The sequence below is a fragment of the Lithobates pipiens genome, unplaced genomic scaffold, assembly GCF_037356315.1.
Source record: "Lithobates pipiens isolate NorthernLeopardFrog02 unplaced genomic scaffold, aLitPip1_a1.2 Scaffold_23, whole genome shotgun sequence".
NCBI lineage: Eukaryota > Metazoa > Chordata > Amphibia > Anura > Ranidae > Lithobates > Lithobates pipiens.
Window position 1 is genome coordinate 331,791,088 of NW_027507785.1, and position 21,621 is coordinate 331,812,708.

The 21,621-nt window shown below is 50.3% G+C and overlaps 1 protein-coding gene across 3 annotated transcripts in view; it reads right to left on the reverse strand.

Moving 5' to 3' along the window:
- Nucleotides 1-18,061: 18,061 nt before the first annotated feature.
- Nucleotides 18,062-21,621, reverse strand: part of LOC143926712 (vitamin D3 hydroxylase-associated protein-like) — a 70,352-nt gene continuing 66,792 nt past the window's right edge. For all 3 annotated transcript variants that reach the window (XM_077450731.1, XM_077450729.1, XM_077450730.1), the window contains one exon: nucleotides 18,062-18,369. In XM_077450731.1, the coding sequence (XP_077306857.1) occupies nucleotides 18,244-18,369 (126 nt within the window). In that variant the 3' untranslated portion in view covers nucleotides 18,062-18,243. The remainder of the gene's footprint in view (nucleotides 18,370-21,621) is intronic.

Consider the following 21,621-nt stretch of genomic DNA (forward strand, 5'->3'; position numbering starts at 1 on the left):
GATACAAAGTAACATTGTTTATAAACATTGATCAGACGGGAGATAGAGAGATACAAAGTAACATTGTTTATAAACATTGATCAGACGGGAGACAGAGAGATACAAAGTAACATTGTTTATAAACATTGACCAGATGGGAGGTAGAGAGATACAAAGTAACATTGTTTATAAACAATGATCAGACAGAGAGATACAAAGTAACATTGTTTATAAACATTGATCAGATGGGAGATAGAGAGATACAAAGTAACATTGTTTATAAACATTGACCAGGTGGGAGGTAGAGAGATACAAAGTAACATTGTTTATAAACAATGATCAGACAGAGAGATACAAAGTAACATTGTTTATAAACATTGATCAGATGGGAGATAGAGAGATACAAAGTAACATTGTTTATAAACATTGATCAGACGGGAGATAGAGAGATACAAAGTAACATTGTTTATAAACAATGATCAGACAGAGAGATACAAAGTAACATTGTTTATAAACATTGATCAGATGGGAGATAGAGAGATACAAAGTAACATTGTTTATAAACATTGATCAGACAGGAGACAGAGAGATACAAAGTAACATTGTTTATAAACATTGATCAGACAGGAGACAGAGAGATACAAAGTAACATTGTTTATAAACATTGATCAGACGGGAGATAGAGAGATACAAAGTCATAAACATTTCTGTGACAGCAGCGACATTCCTTGTGTTGCCCCCTTTACAATATCCGTTGGATAGTTTATTTTCATTTATGAAATCTATTTCTGAAATTCAGAAGATGATAAAATCTGAGCACAAGGAACATGAAATATTTCATTTAATAAAACCTCAAAATCCACCAAAAAGCGCGTCGGCGCCGCGACATTTCGGGAGACCGATCCATCATGCGGAAGTTTTCAGGACGATGAAATCCCCGGCTGAAGGTGAAAAGCGAATTGGAAGGGACGATGCGGGAGATTTCTCGGTGTCGGAGCTGCCAGGGAATTATTAATGGGATTTCTTTCCGCGTATTCCGGAGATTCCCGGGAGACCAGCGCAGGACAAATATTTAGTAATAAGATGTAACAGCAGATCGCCTCTCCTCATTATATGACGGCTCCCCCCCCCCCCATGCTGGGGCACTTCATCCCAAATACCCCCCCCAAACCCCAGTGCCCCCTGGAACACCCCCAAACGGGTCACAGCGCTCTCCGCTGGCTGCTTTCATTTTTTTATTTTTTTTTTATTCTCATTTATATCCCCAAAATAAAATATTAGAAATTAATCCTTTTTTTTTTTTCACGATATAAAATAATTTATTCATTTATTGTGAAGTGAATATTTCCCGGCGAAGGAAGGAATGGCGTTGTGCCGCGGCGAATACGGCTCAGCCGGCCCGTTCAGATCCTTCCGGGGAACTTCTGCGAAGCGCGATTGTCGGCGTTGTCGTATCATCTCCGCAACGATTCATCTGCATATCCCGCTAATTGAATTGCAATTAATTTAATTGAAGACGATCAGCGGCGTGCGTGCGGCGCTCGGCGGCGGTGGCGGCGGCCGGGAATCCCATCCTCCGCAGACAATATTTACTTCAGTGTTTCATTCGATGCGGCATTAACAGAAGCCGCTTAATTGAATTAGAGGCGCCGCGGTGATAATGGCCCCGGCTCGCGCGCGCTCTCTATTTTCTGCCGCTGTCAGAGGACGCGGTTAATGGACTCCGATGAAAATGATTTCTGTCCCAATTGACAGGTTTATGAGAGTTTAATAAAGCATAACCGGGATAAAATGAGATATCACCGGCGCGGAGAGGCGTGCAACACCCCCCCCCCCCCTCGTCCAGTCAGCACTTTCCCTCTGCCGGATTGTCAGCTGCAGACAAATGGCGTTTCGCCAAGCGCAGTCCGCCGCCCGCACAATTCCCACGGTGTAATTGGATTATTCTTGTAATTTGGCCCATAAATAACGTCATTCTTGTTTTGTGTAGCCGCTGCGTTTCGGGAAAGGAACTGCCCGTGCTGGTCTGGGGAGCTTACACTCTATAACGCTTAAACACGGTTATATAGGACACGGTGTGCGGTCACCACCTATATCTCAGCCGGCGTTTCTATCCTCATCCGCCCTTTCGCTGACACCTCTGCATCCCACGCTGCAGACCTGTGACATCATCATTCTACTATTACATCATAGCAGAGTGGCATTATCTGTTATTGGGGGTGACAAGTAATATTGGGGGGGGGGGGCGTCTGAGGATCACAGATCCCCCTGCTGCAATCAGTCTGAGCGTCCCTCACCCCAAATCCTTCAATGTGCTTCCAGCAGGACAGTTCCAAGGTGAGGGGCGCCATCCAGTGGCAGAAAGATGTAATGCAATCTCTGGTTTCTAGAGAGGTTAAAATTCCCAATATTTTCTTCATTCAAATTTTCAAGAGGCTGGGGGGAGGGAAATAACAGCAGAGCTGGCCAATCAGCATCCACCCCGAAGAACATCCACCCCGAAGAACATCCACCCTTGCTTAAACCGCAGATATGTGAACAGGCATGTACTGGCCATCGGGACTACCGGGAGTTTCCCGGTGGGCCGATGGCTCAGTGGGCCACTCTGATGTAAGGGGGTGGTGATGGGACACTCTGATGTAAGGGGGATGGTGATGGGACCCTCTGATGTAAGGGGGTTGCTGATGGGACACTCTGATGTAAGGGGGCTGGTGATGGGACACTCTGATGTAAGGGGGCTGGTGATGGGACACTCTGATGTAAGGGGGCTGGTGATGGGACACTCTGATGTAAGGGGGCTGGTGATGGGACACTCTGATGTAAGGGGGTGGTGATGGGACACTCTGATGTAAGGGGGCTGGTGATGGGACACTCTGATGTAAGGGGGCTGGGGCACTCTGATGTAAGGGGGTTGCTGATGGGACACTCTGATGTAAGGGGGTGCTGATGGGACACTCTGATGTAAGGGGGTTGCTGATAAGGGGGCTGCTGATGGGACACTCTGATGTAAGGGGATGCTGATGGGACACTCTGATGTAAGGGGGTGCTGATGGGACACTCTGATGTAAGGGGGATGGTGATGGGACACTCTGATGTAAGGGGATGCTGATGGGACACTCTGATGTAAGGGGGATGGTGATGGGACACTCTGATGTAAGGGGATGCTGATGGGACACTCTGATGTAAGGGGGTGCTGATGGGACACTCTGATGTAAGGGGATGCTGATGGGACACTCTGATGTAAGGGGGTGCTGATGGGACACTCTGATGTAAGGGGGATGGTGATGGGACACTCTGATGTAAGGGGGATGGTGATGGGACACTCTGATGTAAGGGGGCTGGTGATGGGACACTCTGATGTAAGGGGATGCTGATGGGACACTCTGATGTAAGGGGGTGCTGATGGGACACTCTGATGTAAGGGGATGCTGATGGGACACTCTGATGTAAGGGGATGCTGATGGGACACTCTGATGTAAGGGGGCTGCTGATGGGACACTCTGATGTAAGGGGGCTGCTGATGGGACACTCTGATGTAAGGGGGTGCTAATGGGACACTCTGATATAAGGGGGCTGCTGATGGGACACTCTGATATAAGGGAGTGCTGATGGGACACTCTGATGTGAGGGGGTGCTGATGGGACACTCAAAATGTAAGTGGGCCGGTCTGGGTGAAGTCCAGGGCCAAATTTCTGTCCCAGTCCAGCCCTGTATGTGAAGAAGCAGTTGAGGCTACAAGTAGTACCCGGTTGATCCCCAAAGTGTGGCAGGTCCCCCGATGGAAGAAATGGAGTTTAATGAATCTCCAAGGAGAGGGGATTGGGGCATTGGACACCCATAGCCATGGAGGTCTCCCCGATGAGGGACAAAAAGTACTGAAAGACTTTAGAGATTGAGGACCTTCAATCAACCTTCACTTCTGTGAAAACATCTCCTGCCTGCAAGACACTTCCCAGGAGACACCAACGACTCACAGAGACCACCGACTCCTCGAAGAGACCATCTAATCCTCATAGAGAAATCACGATTCATCATAGAGACCAACGACTTCTCATAGAGACCGCAGACTCCTCATAGAGACCCTAGATTCCTCATAGAGGCCACAGAATCCTCATAGTGAACAACGACTCCTCAAAGAGACCACTGATTCCTCATAGAGACCTCCTCATAGAGGCCACAGACTCTGCAGAGAGACCACAGACTTCTCATAGAGACCACAGAATTCTCATAGAGATCACCGACTCCCTATAGAGACCCTAGATTCCTCATAGAGGCCACAGAATCCTTATAGTGAACGACTGCTCATAGAGACCACTTACTCCTCATAGAGACCAAGGACTCTGCATAGAGACCACAGACTTCTCATAGAGACCAACATCTCCTCATAGAGACCACAGACTTCCCAGGAGACACCAACGACTCACAGAGACCACCGACTCCTCGAAGAGACCATCTAATCCTCATAGAGAAATCACGATTCATCATAGAGACCAACGACTTCTCATAGAGAAGAATGACTCCTTATAGAGACCCTAGATTCCTCATAGAGGCCACAGAATCCTCATAGTGAACAACGACTCCTCAAAGAGACCACTGATTCCTCATAGAGACCAAGGACTCCTCATAGAGACCTCCTCATAGAGGCCACAGACTTCTCATAGAGACCAACATCTCCTCATAGAGACCACAGACTTCTCATAGAGACCCCCGACTCCCTATAGAGACCCTAGATTCCTCATAGAGGCCACAGAATCCTTATAGTGAACAACGACTCCTCAAAGAGACCACTGATTCCTCATAGAGACCTCCTCATAGAGGCCACAGACTCTGCAGAGAGACCACAGACTTCTCATAGAGACCAACTTCTACTCATAGAGACTACAGAATTCTTATAGAGACCACCGACTCCCTATAGAGACCCTAGATTCCTCATAGAGGCCACAGAATCCTTATAGCGAACGACTGCTTATAGAGACCACTTACTCCTCATAGAGACCAAGGACTCTGCATAGAGACCACAGACTTCTCATAGAGACCAACATCTCCTCATAGAGACCACAGACTTCTCATAGAGACCATAGACTTCCCATAGAGACCCTAGATTCCTCATAGAGGCCACAGAATCCTTATAGTGAACAACGACTCCTCAAAGAGACCACTGGTTCCTCATAGAGACCTCCTCATAGAGGCCACAGACTCTGCATAGAGACCACAGACTTCTCATAGAGACCAACATCTCCTCATAGAGACCACAGACTTCTCATAGAGACCACTGACTCCCCATAGAGACCCTAGATTCCTCATAGAGGCCACAGAATCCTTATAGTGAACGACTGCTCATAGAGACCACTTACTCCTCATAGAGACCAACGTTTCCTCATAGAGACCACAGACTTCTCACAGAGACCACCAACTCCTCATAGAAACCACCAACTCCTCATAAAGACCACAGACTTCTCATAGAGACCACCAACTCCTCATAGAGACCAACGGCTCCTCATAGAGACCACAGACTTCTCAAAGAGACCACCAACTCCTCATAGAGACCACAAACTCCTCATAGAGACCACAAACTCCTCATAGAGACCACAGACTTCTCATAGAGACCACAGACTCCTCATAGAGACCGCAGACTTCTCATAGAGACCAAGGACTCCTCAGGAGAGACCAATGACTCCTTAAGGAGATGATCAACTCCACAAAGAGACCATCAATCCACAAAAAAAGACCATGATTTCTCAGACCACCGACTCCTTGGAGAGGTCACAACACTTCAATGGAGGACCAAGCTTCTCTTCATCTGCAGTACCTCCATGGTTCTTCCATCCCTGTGTTCAGCAAGCCAGGACCCAACTAAGGCCTTTCTCCCGACGCATAGACATCCTCTGAAGGGGTTGAGCCTGAGAAGATCCAACAGACGCCTACATCCCACAAGCTGGAGGACCTCCCAAGGTCACTCCTGAGTATTTATATCTTCTCCAAGCCTCTAATGCCGCGTACACACGATCGGAATTCTCGTCGGAAAAAGCTCTGATGGTTTTCCCGACGGAATTTCCGACGGAATCCGGCTCAAGCTGTCTTGCCTAAACACGGTCACATCAAATTCCGATCGTTTATAGTGCGGTGACGTACAGCGCGTACGACGGGACTAGAAAAAGGAAGTTAAATAGCCAGTAGCCAATAGCTTTCGTAGTTGAATCTGAGCATGTGTGATTTTTGGTGTGTCGGAATTGCATACACACGATCGGAATTACCGATAGAAAGTTTTTCCGTCCGGAAAATTGAGAACCTGCTATCAGTTTTTGGCTGGCGGAAATTCGGACAGCTAAATTCCAATGGAGCGTACACACGGTCGCATTTTCCGATGAAAAGAGCTCTCATCTGTCTTTTTCTGGCCGGAATTCCGACCGTGTGTACGCGGCATTAGACCAGAAATAAACCTCCTACTGGTTGGCCAGAAAAGTACACATATTCCTAATTGAGTTCCCGGGTTTGTACACCCGCTGTGCCCATTATCAGGGGTTCATTTTATTTATTGAAAAATCTTACAAAAAACAACTTATATACAATAAAACCACAATAAATAAATAAAACATACTTACAAAATAATTGAATACGACTATACAAAACAAAAAAACAAGAACATAATGAATGGTGCAAACCAAATTGCGCACACAGCCCCCCCACCCCAAAGCAGCTTGTCCCCATGTTGATGAGGACAAGGGCCTCTTCCCGACAACCCTGGCCGTTGGTTGTCGGGGTCTGCGGGCGGGGGGCTTATCGGAATCCGGGAGCCCCCTTTAATAAGGGGGCCCCCGGATACCGGCCCCCCACCCTATGTGAATGAGTATGGGGTACAATGTACCCATACCCATTCACCTGTAAAATAAAGTAAAAAAAAAACACAACACACAAGGGTTAAAATAGTTTATTGCACAGCTCCGGGGGTCTTCCGTCTTCGGGGGTCTTCTCGCCGGCAAGAAGAACCGACGAGGGGGACAAGACCCCTGAAGTCGGAAGAAGAGGGCGGCAGTGAGGAAGAAAGCCGGGCTCCTCCGCTAGCAAAAGAGCTAGAAGAAGATAGCGGAGGAGCCCGGCTTTCTTCCTCGCTGCCGCCCTCTTCTTCCGACTTCGGGGGTCTTGTCCCCCTCTTCGGTTCTTCTTGCCGGGCCACCGCGCCTTCTTCTAGCTCTTTTACAGGCAGTGGCCCGGTCTTCTGTTGCCGCTTTCGCCGTCTTCTGTTCTTCTCTTCAGATGTTGCCTCGTCGCATCCTCCGCTCACAATGGCACCGACGCGACGCGACGCGACTTATATAGGGACATCACCGGATGATGTCCCCGCCCATTATGGTGTCACAGTCCCAGAGGATGCTTGAGTCCGTTCATTCCAAAAGTACGGCAGATAGTCCGGCGGACTTAGTACGCCGTATTAGTCCGCTGAAAAAGTGCCGTGTGTGGACAAGTAGCCCGTTCGGAAAGTCCGGCGGGAAGTCCGCTACGTGTGTACGCGGCATAAGTCTGGAAAGCCCCATACACCCACTCTGCATAACTCATATGGGGGAGGAAGGGTATACTCAGAGCCCTCCCCACCCTCTTGTACACCTCTATATTAAAAGGGCACTGAAGTAGGAAGTGATCCATGGACTCCACCACTCCTCCACTCTCAGGCAGCCCTGATCACTCATGGAAAGAAACTTCAAGTTTCCTTTCACATATAGTTTTCCATGAAAGGCAAGCCAAGCCTGATCCCTAAACTTCATTGGGATTCTCTCCAAATTAATCAACCGCAAACCCACCCCCAAATCCAGGCTTGGGCAATCCCTTAAGGCCAGTGGCTCACAAAAAGCAGAGCTCATGATCCGCTTCTTAGTGCCCGTTCACACTACCGCGACTTGTCAGGCGACTTAGCCGCCTGACAAGTCGCGCTCCGTTCTGTACTATGGAACCGTTCTAATAGAAGCGACTCAAGTCGCTCCGACTTAGAAAAAGGTTCCTGTACTATTTTTGGGGCGACTTCAGGCGACTTGCATTGACTTCTATACAGAAGTCGTTTTGCAAGTTGCTGCTGAAGTCGTGTGCAGGTCGCGTCTGTGAGTCGCGCTGCAAGTCGCGTCGCCCCTGTGTGAACCGGCACTCAAGAAGTTTCCTTGGAAGAGATCTGACTTCTCCTGCTGTTACTTGCCACTGCCGAAGTATTTTCAAACACGGGGCAACATAAGCCGGGAGCTTGTCATGCTTGACCCTCAGGCTTTTCACTGGCCCACCATTTTCCCAGTCTGGCAGAAAGGGTCTAAACCAGGACTGGAAAATACCAACCCACCCAGGCGGTCTCTCTGCCAACATGTTACCAAGATTGTACTTCACAAACATCAGAGAGAAAAAGACTACAGGGTTGATCATCCGTAGACCACCCTCTCGCCTAGAAAGGTAAGTCACATGCCTTTTGACAAGGTTTATTTTGTTCCCCCATAACAGATGGAAGAAACAAGTATAGACCCTGGTATAGAGAGAAGCTGGCAAAACGCAAACAAAACTGGCATACAGAAATATGGGAATCAGGTAAGTCTTGAACAGATCATTCCTTCCCTCAAGGAAAGCCGTCAACCTTTCCAGCTTGCCACCTTGGCATTGGCATTCTCCAGCCTGTTCACCCAATTTGCATGACCATGGTCACCTGGGCTAGGAACGGTATCCATCTTCTCATCATCATCTGGGGAAGCTGCACCCAAAGGGGATTCCAGCTCAGTGATAAACTCCAGCATGTCGGTACCTCCCTCAACCTCCTGCTCAGATGTTCCATATTGCTGTTGCAGAGGGATGGGAACAATGGGAACAGAGGCCTCAGCAGATGCCTGAGGTGTTGAACAGCTGGGCTCATCCTCTGGGCCCACCTTCTCACTCTCTGCTGACTCTGGCGGTACCTGCAGCTCCTCACTGGTTGGGTCACTTTCCATGCAGGAAGCGGCTCCTCTTCTCATTCGGCTAAACTGTTCCTCGTTTCTATATTTCTCTTTAAATGCTCCACTATTCTCCTTCAGAGAACTCACCAGTTCTTTCTGCTTCCGCAGAGCTTGTTCCAAGTACTTAAAGCGGAAGTGAACACATTCATAAAACAGTTTCATTTCCAGGGCATGCCGGAAATGTAACACTCCCATTGGTTGTGCCCTCAATCAAACTGTCAAACTGTTAAACCATCCAATGGCTGGTGTCATGACTGATCACATGTGCAGCATCATGGTAGTTTTAGATTAAACAGAGGCAAAGACGATAGGGGGGTTTACTTACACTTTAAACTCAGGCCTCAGAGCCGGTCTGTCCTGGCTGAACACTTTGACACAAACCAGCTTTTTCTTCTTAAATTCAGCTTTCAAAGCTGCCAATTTCTCCTCTTCTTTCTCAAATCCACTTCAGCGTTTCAACAATCCTCCATCTAAAGGCAGACATGCCCAAGTCTCCTTGGGCCAGGCCCAGTGCCTTCCACAGGCTGAGGCCTATCCAGGGGGCCCCTGCCAGGGTCCTCCGCAGGTTCTAGCATCCCTCCTGGGGCAGAGAGGCAACTCTAGCCCCTGGTCTCCGGAAGCACAGGAGCAAAGGAGCAGAATGGCTGTTTCCCACCATCCCTGTGCTGAGTTCCCGGATCTGTACACCCGCTGTGCCCATTATGAATGGCTCCCACCATCCCTGTGCTGAGTTCCCGGGTCTGTACACCTGCTGTGCCCATTATGAGTGGCTCCCACCATCCCTGTGCTGAGTTCCCGGGTCTGTACACCTGCTGTGCCCATTATGAGGGGCTCCCACCATCCCTGTGCTGAGTTCCCGGGTCTGTACACCTGCTGTACCCATTATGAGTGGCTCCCACCATCCCTGTGCTGAGTTCCCGGGTCTGTACACCTGCTGTGCCCATTATGAGGGGCTCCCACCATCCCTGTGCTGAGTTCCCGGGTCTGTACACCCGCTGTGCTCATTATGAGGGGTTCCCACCATCCCTGTGCTGAGTTCCCGGGTCTGTACACCCGCTGTGCCCATTATGAGGGGTTCCCACCATCCCTGTGCTGAGTTCCTGGGTCTGTACACCTGCTGTGCCCATTATGAGAAGTTCTCACCCCCCCCCCATGCTGAGTTCCTGGGTCTGTACAACCGCTGTGCCCATTATGACTGGTTGCCAACATCCCTGTGCTGAGTTCCTGATTTTCTTGGTTACAGGAAAGAAAATCACATGATCTATGGCCTGTCTTAATACCCAGTAGTAATGTTATATCAGAAAAACCCCAAACCAGACAGTAAAGGCAAAAAACGTCATATATTGTCACCCAGTCTGGTTGGTAACTAGGCGAGCATGGAATAGATACCAATGGTATTAATACAATTCAGCATAGAAAGTTTTAAGATGACAATTGGCATCCAGATCAGCATAAAGAGTAGCAAGGCCACCTCAGTGTAGCAGTGAGGAGTAGTAAAGTTTAATCTCCCGAGTGCTGGAACTATACTATCAGAGCACATTTATTATGGCAATACGAGTTCTAGACCAACTGGGTACGCACCGTCCAATAGAAAAAGGAGGATTGTAGAAGAGGGGAGGGCAGGGGAACAAAGGGAGCTTGCAGAATAAATATTGCAGGAGGGGCAGTCCTTTAAGATGTTCCTCTGCCGGCCATCATTGGGTCCCTTTAAGAACATTGGTGCACTTAACGACAGTCCCAGTTAACCTCCATGCGGTATAGGTGCAATATGTGTACGGTATAGTCTCAGCACAGGTGCAAAGTAGCTGTGGTTCAGATGCGGTAAAAGGTTTGGTATAATGATATAGGGTTGGTATAGGTGCAATACAGGGTGCAGTTATGATTGGGTACACTTGGCCTCCTGCTCTGAGTGGCTCAGTCTCTGCTAGCAGTATCAGCATTGGGTGAATAGCCCTCTCATCAGTCCCAGTTACCTCTCGCTGTAGTAGGGGGGCCCTTGATCTCTCCCAGAACGCCTCCGGTGATCAGCGGAGGGAAGCAGAGGGTGAGTGGATGCGCCAGTGGTTTAGGTGCTGTGATGTTGGTGGTGCTACGCCACCCCCCCTCCCCCCCCCCCCCCCGCGCTCCGGGGTCCTCACTTCCAGGCTCAGGCTCCCGCTGGCAGATAAATATCCAGACAGAGGCGCTTGCTCTCTCTCTCTCTCTAACTCCCTCAAAGTGCAAAGAGGAAGAACTTTCCAGGCAGTTTAATAAAAATCCCCTCTCACTCCTCCTACTGCACAATGCCTATTGGGGTCTTTACTGAAACCATTATAGTGTAGCCATTATATGTCTACCGTCTCAAACTACAACTCCCAGCATTCTGAGCACTCTGCATAGAAGTCTATGGGATTGCTTAGCTTTAGTTCTCCCCCTGCTGGCCGGAGAAGAATGGCGCAGCATAACATTAACATCACAGGAGAGGGAGAGAGGCGAATAAAGTGCAATGTCTCCTTCTCTATGTTTTTGTAGCCCACCACCCGTCTACATGTACATACAAATTCCTGAGGGCTACCCCTTTCCGATGTCTGATTCCAGCTGCCCAAAGAACGTGGTCCAGGAGCACTTGGGTGGAAAGTCAACCATCAGGGACTCCTCGTGGGTGGGAGAAGGGTGGCTGGGGGCAGAGGCAAAGCAGCAGCTCTGAGGCAGGACCAGTGGGTGTGGCTTTGATGACATCATTCAGTAACATGATACACTGTGCACTGCAAGAAGGAGAGAAAGAGGGGGCAGGTAGGGACTGGCACCCAACTCACTGGTATGTGGGCATGGTTTATGTGGGACCTGAAGAAGTGGGGCGTTCATCACCCTTGCAGGCTGCTGGAGGTATTTGCCTAAAGATGGGTATGGCGGTATGGAAAGCGTTGCCCCTGAAGGGTCATTTAGCTCTGGAATTCCTGAGCCGGTCACACAGAGCATGCGCAGGGCTCCACCAGTCCAGCACCCCCCCCCCCCCCCGGTGACACCGATACGCAGGTTCAGCTCTTCTCCACTATTAGATGTCTGTTCCAGGAAGCTCCATCCCACCACTGTGATGGGCTTAGGTACTCCGAGGCCCCACTCCATCTTTCATGACTTCTGGGCCGGGTCTCTAGGACGTCCTGTACAGCAACTGGACCCAGATTGGGGTTGTGATCATTAGGAAGGGAACTGAACATGCAAGGCTCCCCTCACTACCGGGACCTCCGTCACCTCCGCCAAGTCACCTCCACTTCCCAACAGGTTGGCTGCTATAATGCACATAGACACCAGTACTGTAGGCAACGGCACACAACCCACTGAGGGTGAGCACTAGGATACTGGTACCGCATCTTCCCTTCACACCGTTCTGACCCCTGATATGCCCATGTGATGTGATAAGTCATGTGATACGTCATGTGATGTGATACGCCACGTGATGTGATATGTCATGTGATGTGATACGCCATGTGATGTGATAAGTCATGTGATGTGATACGCCATGTGATGTGATACGTCATGTGATGTGATAAGTCATGTGATGTCATACGCCATGTGATGTGATACGTCATGTGATGTCATACGCCATGTGATACGTCATGTGATGTCATACGCCATGTGATGTGATATGCCTTGTGATGTGATACGTCATGTGATGTCATACGCCATGTGATGTGATATGCCTTGTGATGTGATACGCCATGTGATGTCATACACTATGTGATGTTATGTGATGTCATACGCCATGTGATGTGATACGTCATGTGATGTAAAACGCCATGTAATATGATACATCACGTGATGTCATATACTATGTGATGTTATGTGATGTCATACGCTATGCATGAACCCCCTTTCCCAAGTTTGGAAAAAAATTCAGACCAGGCAGTTGTCAATGGTAACAGAAACTTCTTCCATCTCAGCTCTCAGCATGTTCCCTCGCTTACAATGGGTTTATGACACCACCACGGCTACTAAATAATGAAACTGGCCTGGAATAAAATAGAAGACGGAGCAAATATTTGCCATGAAGAAAAGCCGGGGGTATCAGCACTATGAGAGAGGTATATGGGGGAGGGGGGGTAGAACATGGCTGTGGAGGCAGCTGCCTGCTGTATACCTCTGTTTTATAAGGTTCCCATGTTATTGATGACGGGGCGCTGTGACTTTAAATAGTTCTGGCTGTCGTTGCGTCGGGGGCCGGTATGGCTGAGACTTCCTTTGCAGTTGTGTCATATCCTGTCTTTTGGGGTACAGACTGAGGGGGTCGGTACTCAGGGGGGTTCTGCTATAGGGATGTAGACCGGTGGGGAGCAGTGATGTCATGTAGCTCTTTTGAGGTATATAAAGATGTGCATGTAGGCAGGTGTAGTCTGCTTTCTCCACTGTAGGTGGCGCTCAGACTGCAGCAGCATTGCAGAACCCGGTTCCTCCGAGGTTTCCTGGGCAAGTGGGGCAGTTATCTGATTGGATGCTGGTTCCTCATGTGACTCTGGATGTCGATAAGGGGCATTTCAGAGACAGATGTAAAAAAAAAAAACACAGATTTTTAAATACTGCCCCCTTACCCTTTCTTGTATTACTCAGCGGTGTATGCATGCTCTTTGCCACCCTGACTCTTTCTTATATTACTCTCCAGTGTATGCATGCTCTTTGCCACCCTGACCCTTTTTTTATATATATTCTGCAGTATACGCATGCTCTTTGCCATCCTAACCCTGTCTTGTATTACTGTGCAGTGTATGCATGCTCTTTGCCATCCTGACCCTGTCTTCTATTACTCAGTGGTGTATGCATGCTCTTTGCCATCCTGACCCTGTCTTGTATTACTGTGCGGCATATGCATGCTCTTTGCCATCCTGACCCTGTCTTGTATTACTCAGCAGTGTATGCATGCTCTTTGCCATCCTGACCCTGTCTTGTATTACTCAGCAGCCAATGCATGCTCTTTGCCATCCTGACCCTGTCTTGTATTACTCAGCAGCGTATGCATGCTCTTTGCCATCCTGACCCTGTGTTGTATTACTCAGCGGTGTATACATGCTCTTTGCCATCCTGACCCTGTCTTGTATTACTCAGCGGTGTATGCATGCTCTTTGCCATCCTGACCCTGTGTTGTATTACTCAGCGGTGTATGCATGCTCTTTGCCATCCTGACCCTGTCTTGCATTACTCAGCGGTGTATGCATGCTCTTTGCCATCCTGACCCTGTGTTGTATTACTGTGCGGCATATGCATGCTCTTTGCCATCCTGACCCTGTCTTGTATTACTCAGTGGTGTATGCATGCTCTTTGCCATCCTGACCCTGTCTTGTATTACTCAGCAGTGTATGCATGCTCTTTGCCATCCTGACTCTGTCTTGCATTACTGTGCGGCGTATGCATGCTCTTTGCCATCCTGACCCTGTCTTGCATTACTGTGCGGCATATGCATGCTCTTTGCCACCCTGACCCTATCTTGTATTACTGTGCGGCGTATGCATGCTCTTTGCCACCCTGCCTCTATCTTGTATGATTGATTTATGACTTTGCACCTATTTTATGAGCTGTGAGTCGGGGTCACACTGTGGTATGAGCGGAGTGGACAGGAAGGTGTCACGATTAGACGGGATTTGTACGGCGCGGGGGGTAATGTATGCGGAGGATCTCGGCGTCTCTGGCGGTAATCACAAGGCGGCAGAGAAATGCTGAGTGCGGCAGGCTGCTGGAGATAGTTTTATGTCTCATTAATTCCTCTAACATTCGCAGATAATGCAGTAATCACTCACATCGCCGTCCAATTACAGCCGCTCAGCCGTGCCGCCATCACCGCCCGCGCCGGCCCAGCTCCACAAACCTGAACTTTTCATGTTGACAATGAAATGGAAATCAGTTTGCGATTCATTAAAAACTGAAATGAGGAAACGGCCCCTCCCCCCCATACACTGGACAGTCTATCGCATGTGAGGGGCTCCTGAAGGATGGGTAATAATTGGTGTCATGACACCCAGAGGGGCCCATATTGCCTGTGCCAGTCATGCCCAATCAGAGGCCTGACGTCTTTCCGGAGTAACATTTTATAGTGTATCGTTCATGTTTGCTGTCCCATATTTCCAGATTAGTAGATTGTCAGCCTTGTGGTTCTCTCTATTATAAGATCTGCACAGAGTCCCCCCCCTCTGCTGGGTGACTGCTGAGATAAAACTAACCAATCATTTTACTGACGGCACCCAGAGGCAGATATCACAGAGTGGACGACTCTGCCCTCTGCTGGGGAATCCATGGAAGTGCCCCGAATATAGGACCAGGACTTCCATTGTCAGTGTTTATAGGGTAGTGGCAGAAAGGGTGGGGGGTGGTAAAATGCAGTCACTAAGAGCAGTCTAATGAGTCAACACTCTGTCCCCCCCCTCATACACATATATTACAATCTATATACTAAAACACACATCCATACATCATACATGTTCCAGGCACATGTCACATATCATCATATGAATGAGAGCCCAGAGTCCACCGAGAAATGTATGATGTCATGTGACATCCCAAATCCCAACTGAAGAGGACCTGTCAGTCATGTGACATCCCAAATCCCAACTGAAGAGGACCTGTCAGGCATGTGACATCACAAATCTCCACCGAAGAGGACCTGTCAGTCATATGACATCACAAATCCCCACCGAAGAGGACCTGTCAGTCATGTGACATCACAAATCCCCACCGAAGAGGTCATGCCAGTCATGTGACATCACAAATCCCCACGAAGAGGACCTGTCAGTCATGTGACATCACAAATCCCAACCGAAGAGGACCTGTCAGTCATGTGACATCACAAATCTCCACCGAAGAGGACCTGTCAGTCATGTGACATCACAAATCTCCACCGAAGAGGACCTGTCAGTCATGTGACATCACAAATCTCCACCGAAGAGGACCTGTCAGTCATGTGACATCACAAATCTCCACCGAAGAGGACCTGTCAGTCATGTGACATCACAAATCTCCACCGAAGAGGACCTGTCAGTCATGTGACATCACAAATCCCCACCGAAGAGGACCTGTCAGTCATATGACATCACAAATCTCCCCGAAGAGGACCTGTCAGTCATATGACATCACAAATCCCAACCGTAGAGGACCTGTCAGTCATATGACATCACAAATCCTCACCGAAAAGAACCTGTCAGTCATATGACATCACAAATCCCCACCGAAGAGGACCTGTCAGTCATGTGACATCACAAATCCCTCCCTGAAGAGGACCTGTCAGTCATGTGACATCACAAAATCCCCACCGAAGATCTTTTTAGAGGGTCCCAGCTCCCACTTCCTCCCAGCACACTGCAACACCAGCAGATCACCCCCCCCCCCCTCTCGGCAATCACCTGGGACATGTGACAGCCATGCGAATCCACTGCGTGTTCCTGCATCGCACCCGCATTGCACGGCCGTTCACACTGCCATATGCGAACTGCTGGGGAGTGTCATTATATGTATAACCGCACCCCCATTTTAGCTCGCGTACCGCACCGCGAACTGACAGTTCGGACATGAATCGCATCGCATAGGCGCGAACGCACATGCGTCCGATTCTGGTCCGAACAGAAAAAACGGCGTCCTGTGGGTGTTTGGACCGAATGCGGTGCAATATCCGCCGTACTGTCTGTATGGCCGACATCCCGAAATACATGCGAAGTCTGGCATCGCACAAGTGGGAACCGCCAGCCCTGAATGCGTTCGGGGTGCGGCAAACGACGTGATTTTGGCACAACAACGGGAACAATGCGGGGCGCTGCAATGCATGCGACTTCGACGGGCGTTCCTGGAGCTTCACGCTGATGGGCTGTGAGAAACGCACAGGAATCGCTTACATTTCCGCGCATCGCATCGCATAGCAACCGCACTGTAATTATGTCATCCGCTGCGGGTGCCAAATAGAAGTTGACGACGCCCCAAAAGCAAGGTCGCAGGACGCAGTGCATTTGCTGCGAATCGGATCGCATTGGGTATGGACAGGACGCCCTTGCGATCCGAATCCAGTGCAGCAAAAAAAAAAATAGATGCCTGCACCGCTTTTCATGCGGATGCGATTTGAGCCGTACAAAATGGTGGGCTGAGATCGCACCCCGTGGAATCGCATGTGGCTCACACGGGTTAGGCTCACACTGATGCGATGCAGGAAAACACAGCAAATCCTACGTGCACGTGTTTCCCCGCACAGCAATCGGGGGGGCCCCAGAGGAGGGGGAATCCAGGGGCCCCAGGAAACGCATAGCTTAAATCGTACTGCACACACACAACGCATATGATGCAGTGCGATTCCTGTGCAAAACCCATGCGATTCTGTGCGACGCGATTCCTTCGCGAATCACGTGCGGTGTGACACGTTATGTCGGTGTGAGCCCAGTTTCACACGAATGCAATGCGCGGTAAAACGCAGTGACTCCTGTGCGTTTCCTGCACCGCATGGCATCCATGCGATCTGCTGTGGGCGCCACTGTTAGGCTAACGACACCTATGCGATACGATTCAGGTGTTGGGGGGGGGAAGGGTCCTGCACCACCATTTTGGCCAAACAAATCTCACCGCCCGGACATCGCATGTGAATGCAGGTGCGATTCCTCTGCGAATCACACGTGATGCGACGCATCGCCTCACCCAGCCCTGGAAACGCAGATTAAACGCCCACTTTTGGGCGTAATTCTCTCCTAGATATCAACTCCGTGACCTTTCCTGGGGCCCCTGGGTTCCCCCTCTCTGGGGGCCCTATTGCTGCGACTCTTGTCTGTAGCCCGGTGATGTAATGCGGCTTCATTTGGCGGCATTACCAAGGTGCGGGAATCTGGGGCGATATGTAAATTCTGCGATTATGGGGGGGGGATGGGCTCGGTGAAGGTCAGAGGTGCGGAACGGCACCTGATTGTCTGGTACGGCCGAGCCGAGGGGCCCCATCTGGAGGATCATCAACTCCAATCATCTCCGGGAGAATAAAAGCCGTTAAGAATCTCATCTGCGCCGAGATATACAATCCAATCAGGTGGCGGAACCGCCAGATGACCGACTAATATCCCCGAACGCCCCGGCGCAGGACATCAGAGGAGACGGAGAGACACAAAAACCGCCATTCACACCACAGGAGGCCCTGATTGCAAAGACTCAATCCCTTTATTTCCAACACCAATCAGAAGGCAGCGCTCCGGCGGGATGGATGGAGTGCAGCCGCCATCGCCGGGAATTATGGGGGGGGGGGGGGAGAGGGAAGAACAGCGAGACGCGGCCCAAAGATTTCCGTATATTCTTCTCCTGTATTCATAGACAGGTCCTCTTCTCATCTCTTCATCTGCCGCATGTGGAGGGTCTGGACTTCCTTCATGAGACGCAGGCACAGCTCATCCTGGTACGGGAGCGCCACACACTGGACAGACAGCGGCAAACCCACCCCATCCGCCACCGCCTGCAGAGACACAGAATGAGAGGACACCGTGAGGAAGGAGCTTCACTAGAAACGGACATTCCCTTACTGACACCTCCCACTGACATCAGAGCTGGGGCAATCTTCCCACACGCCACTGCTGCGCTCTACATCACACGCTCCAGACCCCCGCACTCTGTACATTACATACTCCAGACCCCCGCACTCTGTGCATTACACACTCCTGACCCCCGCACTCTGTGCATTACACACTCCTGACCCCCGCACTCTGTACATTGCACACTCCTGACCCCTGTAATCTGTGCATTACACACTCCTAACCCCTGTACTCTGTACATTACACACTCCTGACCCCTGTACTCTGTGCATTACACACTCCTGACCCCCGCACTCTGTACATTGAACACTCCTGACCCCTGTAATCTGTGCATTACACACTCCTAACCCCTGTACTCTGTACATTACACACTCCTGACCCCCGCACTCTGTACATTACACGCTCCTGACCCTCACACTCTGTACATTACATACTCCAGACCCCCGCACTCTGTACATTACACACTCCTGACCCCTGTACTCTGTGCATTACACACTCCTGACCCCCGCACTCTGTACATTACATACTCCAGACCCCCGCACTCTGTACATTACACACTCCTGACCCCTGTAATCTGTGCATTACACACTCCTGACCCCTGTACTTTGTGCATTACACACTCCTGACCCCCGCACTCCGTGCATTACACACTCCTGACCCCTGTACTCTGTGCATTACACACTCCTGACCCCTGTACTCTGTGCATTACACACTCCTGACCCCTGTACTCTGTGCATTACACACTCCTGACCCCTGTACTCTGTGCATTACACACTCCTGACCCCTGTACTCTGTACATTACACACTCCTGACCCTCGCACTCTGTACATTACATACTTCTGACCCCTGTACTCTGTGCATTACACACTCCTGACCCCTGTACTCTGTACATTACACACTCCTGACCCTCGCACTCTGTGCATTACACACTCCTGACCCCTGTACTCTATGCATTACACACTCCTGACCCCTGTACTCTGTGCATTACACACTCCTGACCCCCGCACTCTGTACATTGCACACTCCTGACCCCTGTAATCTGTGCATTACACACTCCTAACCCCTGTACTCTGTACATTACACGCTCCTGACCCCCGCACTCTGTACATTACACGCTCCTGACCCCCACACTCTGTACATTACATACTCCAGACCCCCGCACTCTGTACATTACACACTCCTGACCCCTGTACTCTGTGCATTACACACTCCTGACCCCCGCACTCTGTACATTACATACTCCAGACCCCCGCACTCTGTACATTACACACTCCTGACCCCTGTAATCTGTGCATTACACACTCCTGACCCCTGTACTTTGTGCATTACACACTCCTGACCCCTGTACTCTGTGCATTACACACTCCTGACCCCTGTACTCTGTGCATTACACACTCCTGACCCCTGTACTCTGTGCATTACACACTCCTGACCCCTGTACTCTGTGCATTACACACTCCTGACCCCTGTACTCTGTGCATTACACACTCCTGACCCCTGTACTCTGTACATTACACACTCCTGACCCTCGCACTCTGTACATTACATACTCCTGACCCCTGTACTCTGTGCATTACACACTCCTGACCCCTGTACTCTGTACATTACACACTCCTGACCCTCGCACTCTGTGCATTACACACTCCTGACCCCTGTACTCTATGCATTACACACTCCTGACCCCTGTACTCTGTGCATTACACACTCCTGACCCCTGTACTCTGTGCATTACACACTCCTGACCCCTGTATTCTGTGCATTACACACTCCTGACCCCTGTATTCTGTGCATTACACACTCCTGACCCCCGCACTCTGTACATTACATACTCCTGACCCCTGTACTCTGTGCATTACACACTCCTGACCCCTGTACTTTGTGCATTACACACTCCTGACCCCTGTACTCTGTGCAGTACACACTCCTGACCCCCGCACTCTGTGCATCACACACTCCTGACCCCCCACACTCTGTACATTGCACACTCCTCCTGACCCCCGCACTCTGTGCATTACACACTCCTGACCCCCGCACTCTGTGCATCACACACTCCTGACCCCTGCACTCTGTGCATTGCACACTCCTGACCCCTGCACTCTGTGCATTACACACTCCTGACCCCCACACTCTGTACATTGCACACTCCTAACCCCTGTAATCTGTGCATTACACACTCCTGACCCCTGTACTTTGTGCATTACACACTCCTGACCCCCGCACTCCGTGCATTACACACTCCTGACCCCTGTACTCTGTACATTACACACTCCTGACCCCCGCACTCTGTGCATTACACACTCCTGACCCCTGTACTCTGTGCATTACACACTCCTGACCCCTGTACTCTGTGCATTACACACTCCTAACCCCTGTACTCTGTACATTACACACTCCTGACCCTCGCACTCTGTACATTACATACTCCTGACCCCTGTACTCTGTGCATTACACACTCCTAACCCCTGTACTCTGTGCATTACACACTCCTGACCCCCGCACTCTGTACATTACATACTCCTGACCCCTGTACTCTGTGCATTACACACTCCTGACCCCTGTACTCTGTGCAGTACACACTCCTGACCCCCGCACTCTGTGCATCACACGCTCCTGACGCCCCACACTCTGTACATTGCACACTCCTCCTGACCCCCGCACTCTGTGCATTACACACTCCTGGCCCCCGCACTCTGTGCATTACACACTCCTGAGCCCAGCACCCTCTACATTACACACTCCTGACCCCCACACTCTGTACATTACACATTCCTGACCCCTGCAGTCTTACTAACTCCCTCCCCCTCCTGAAACATACCAGGCCACATGCTTTCAACATAAGGGGGCACCCCCTGGCAAAGCATCTTGCCCCAGTGTTAATCAGGACATGAGCCTCATCCCCACAGCCCTGACCTGGTGATTGTTGGCGGTCTGAGGGCAGGGGGGGCTTATTGAGATCCGCGCTATAGCCGAATGACCTGCTTTGCCGGGACGACGCCAATAAACGTAGATCAGCGAGTCTATGAGAGTCGCCTGATCATAGATCGGAGCAAGGGCCCCTTACCACGTGATCAGCTGTCAGCCAATGACAACTGCACATGTGATCGCAACAGAGCCGATCACCGGTCATGATCATCAGTGCCCACCTGCCCCCTGCCAGTGCCCACCTAAGTAGGGGA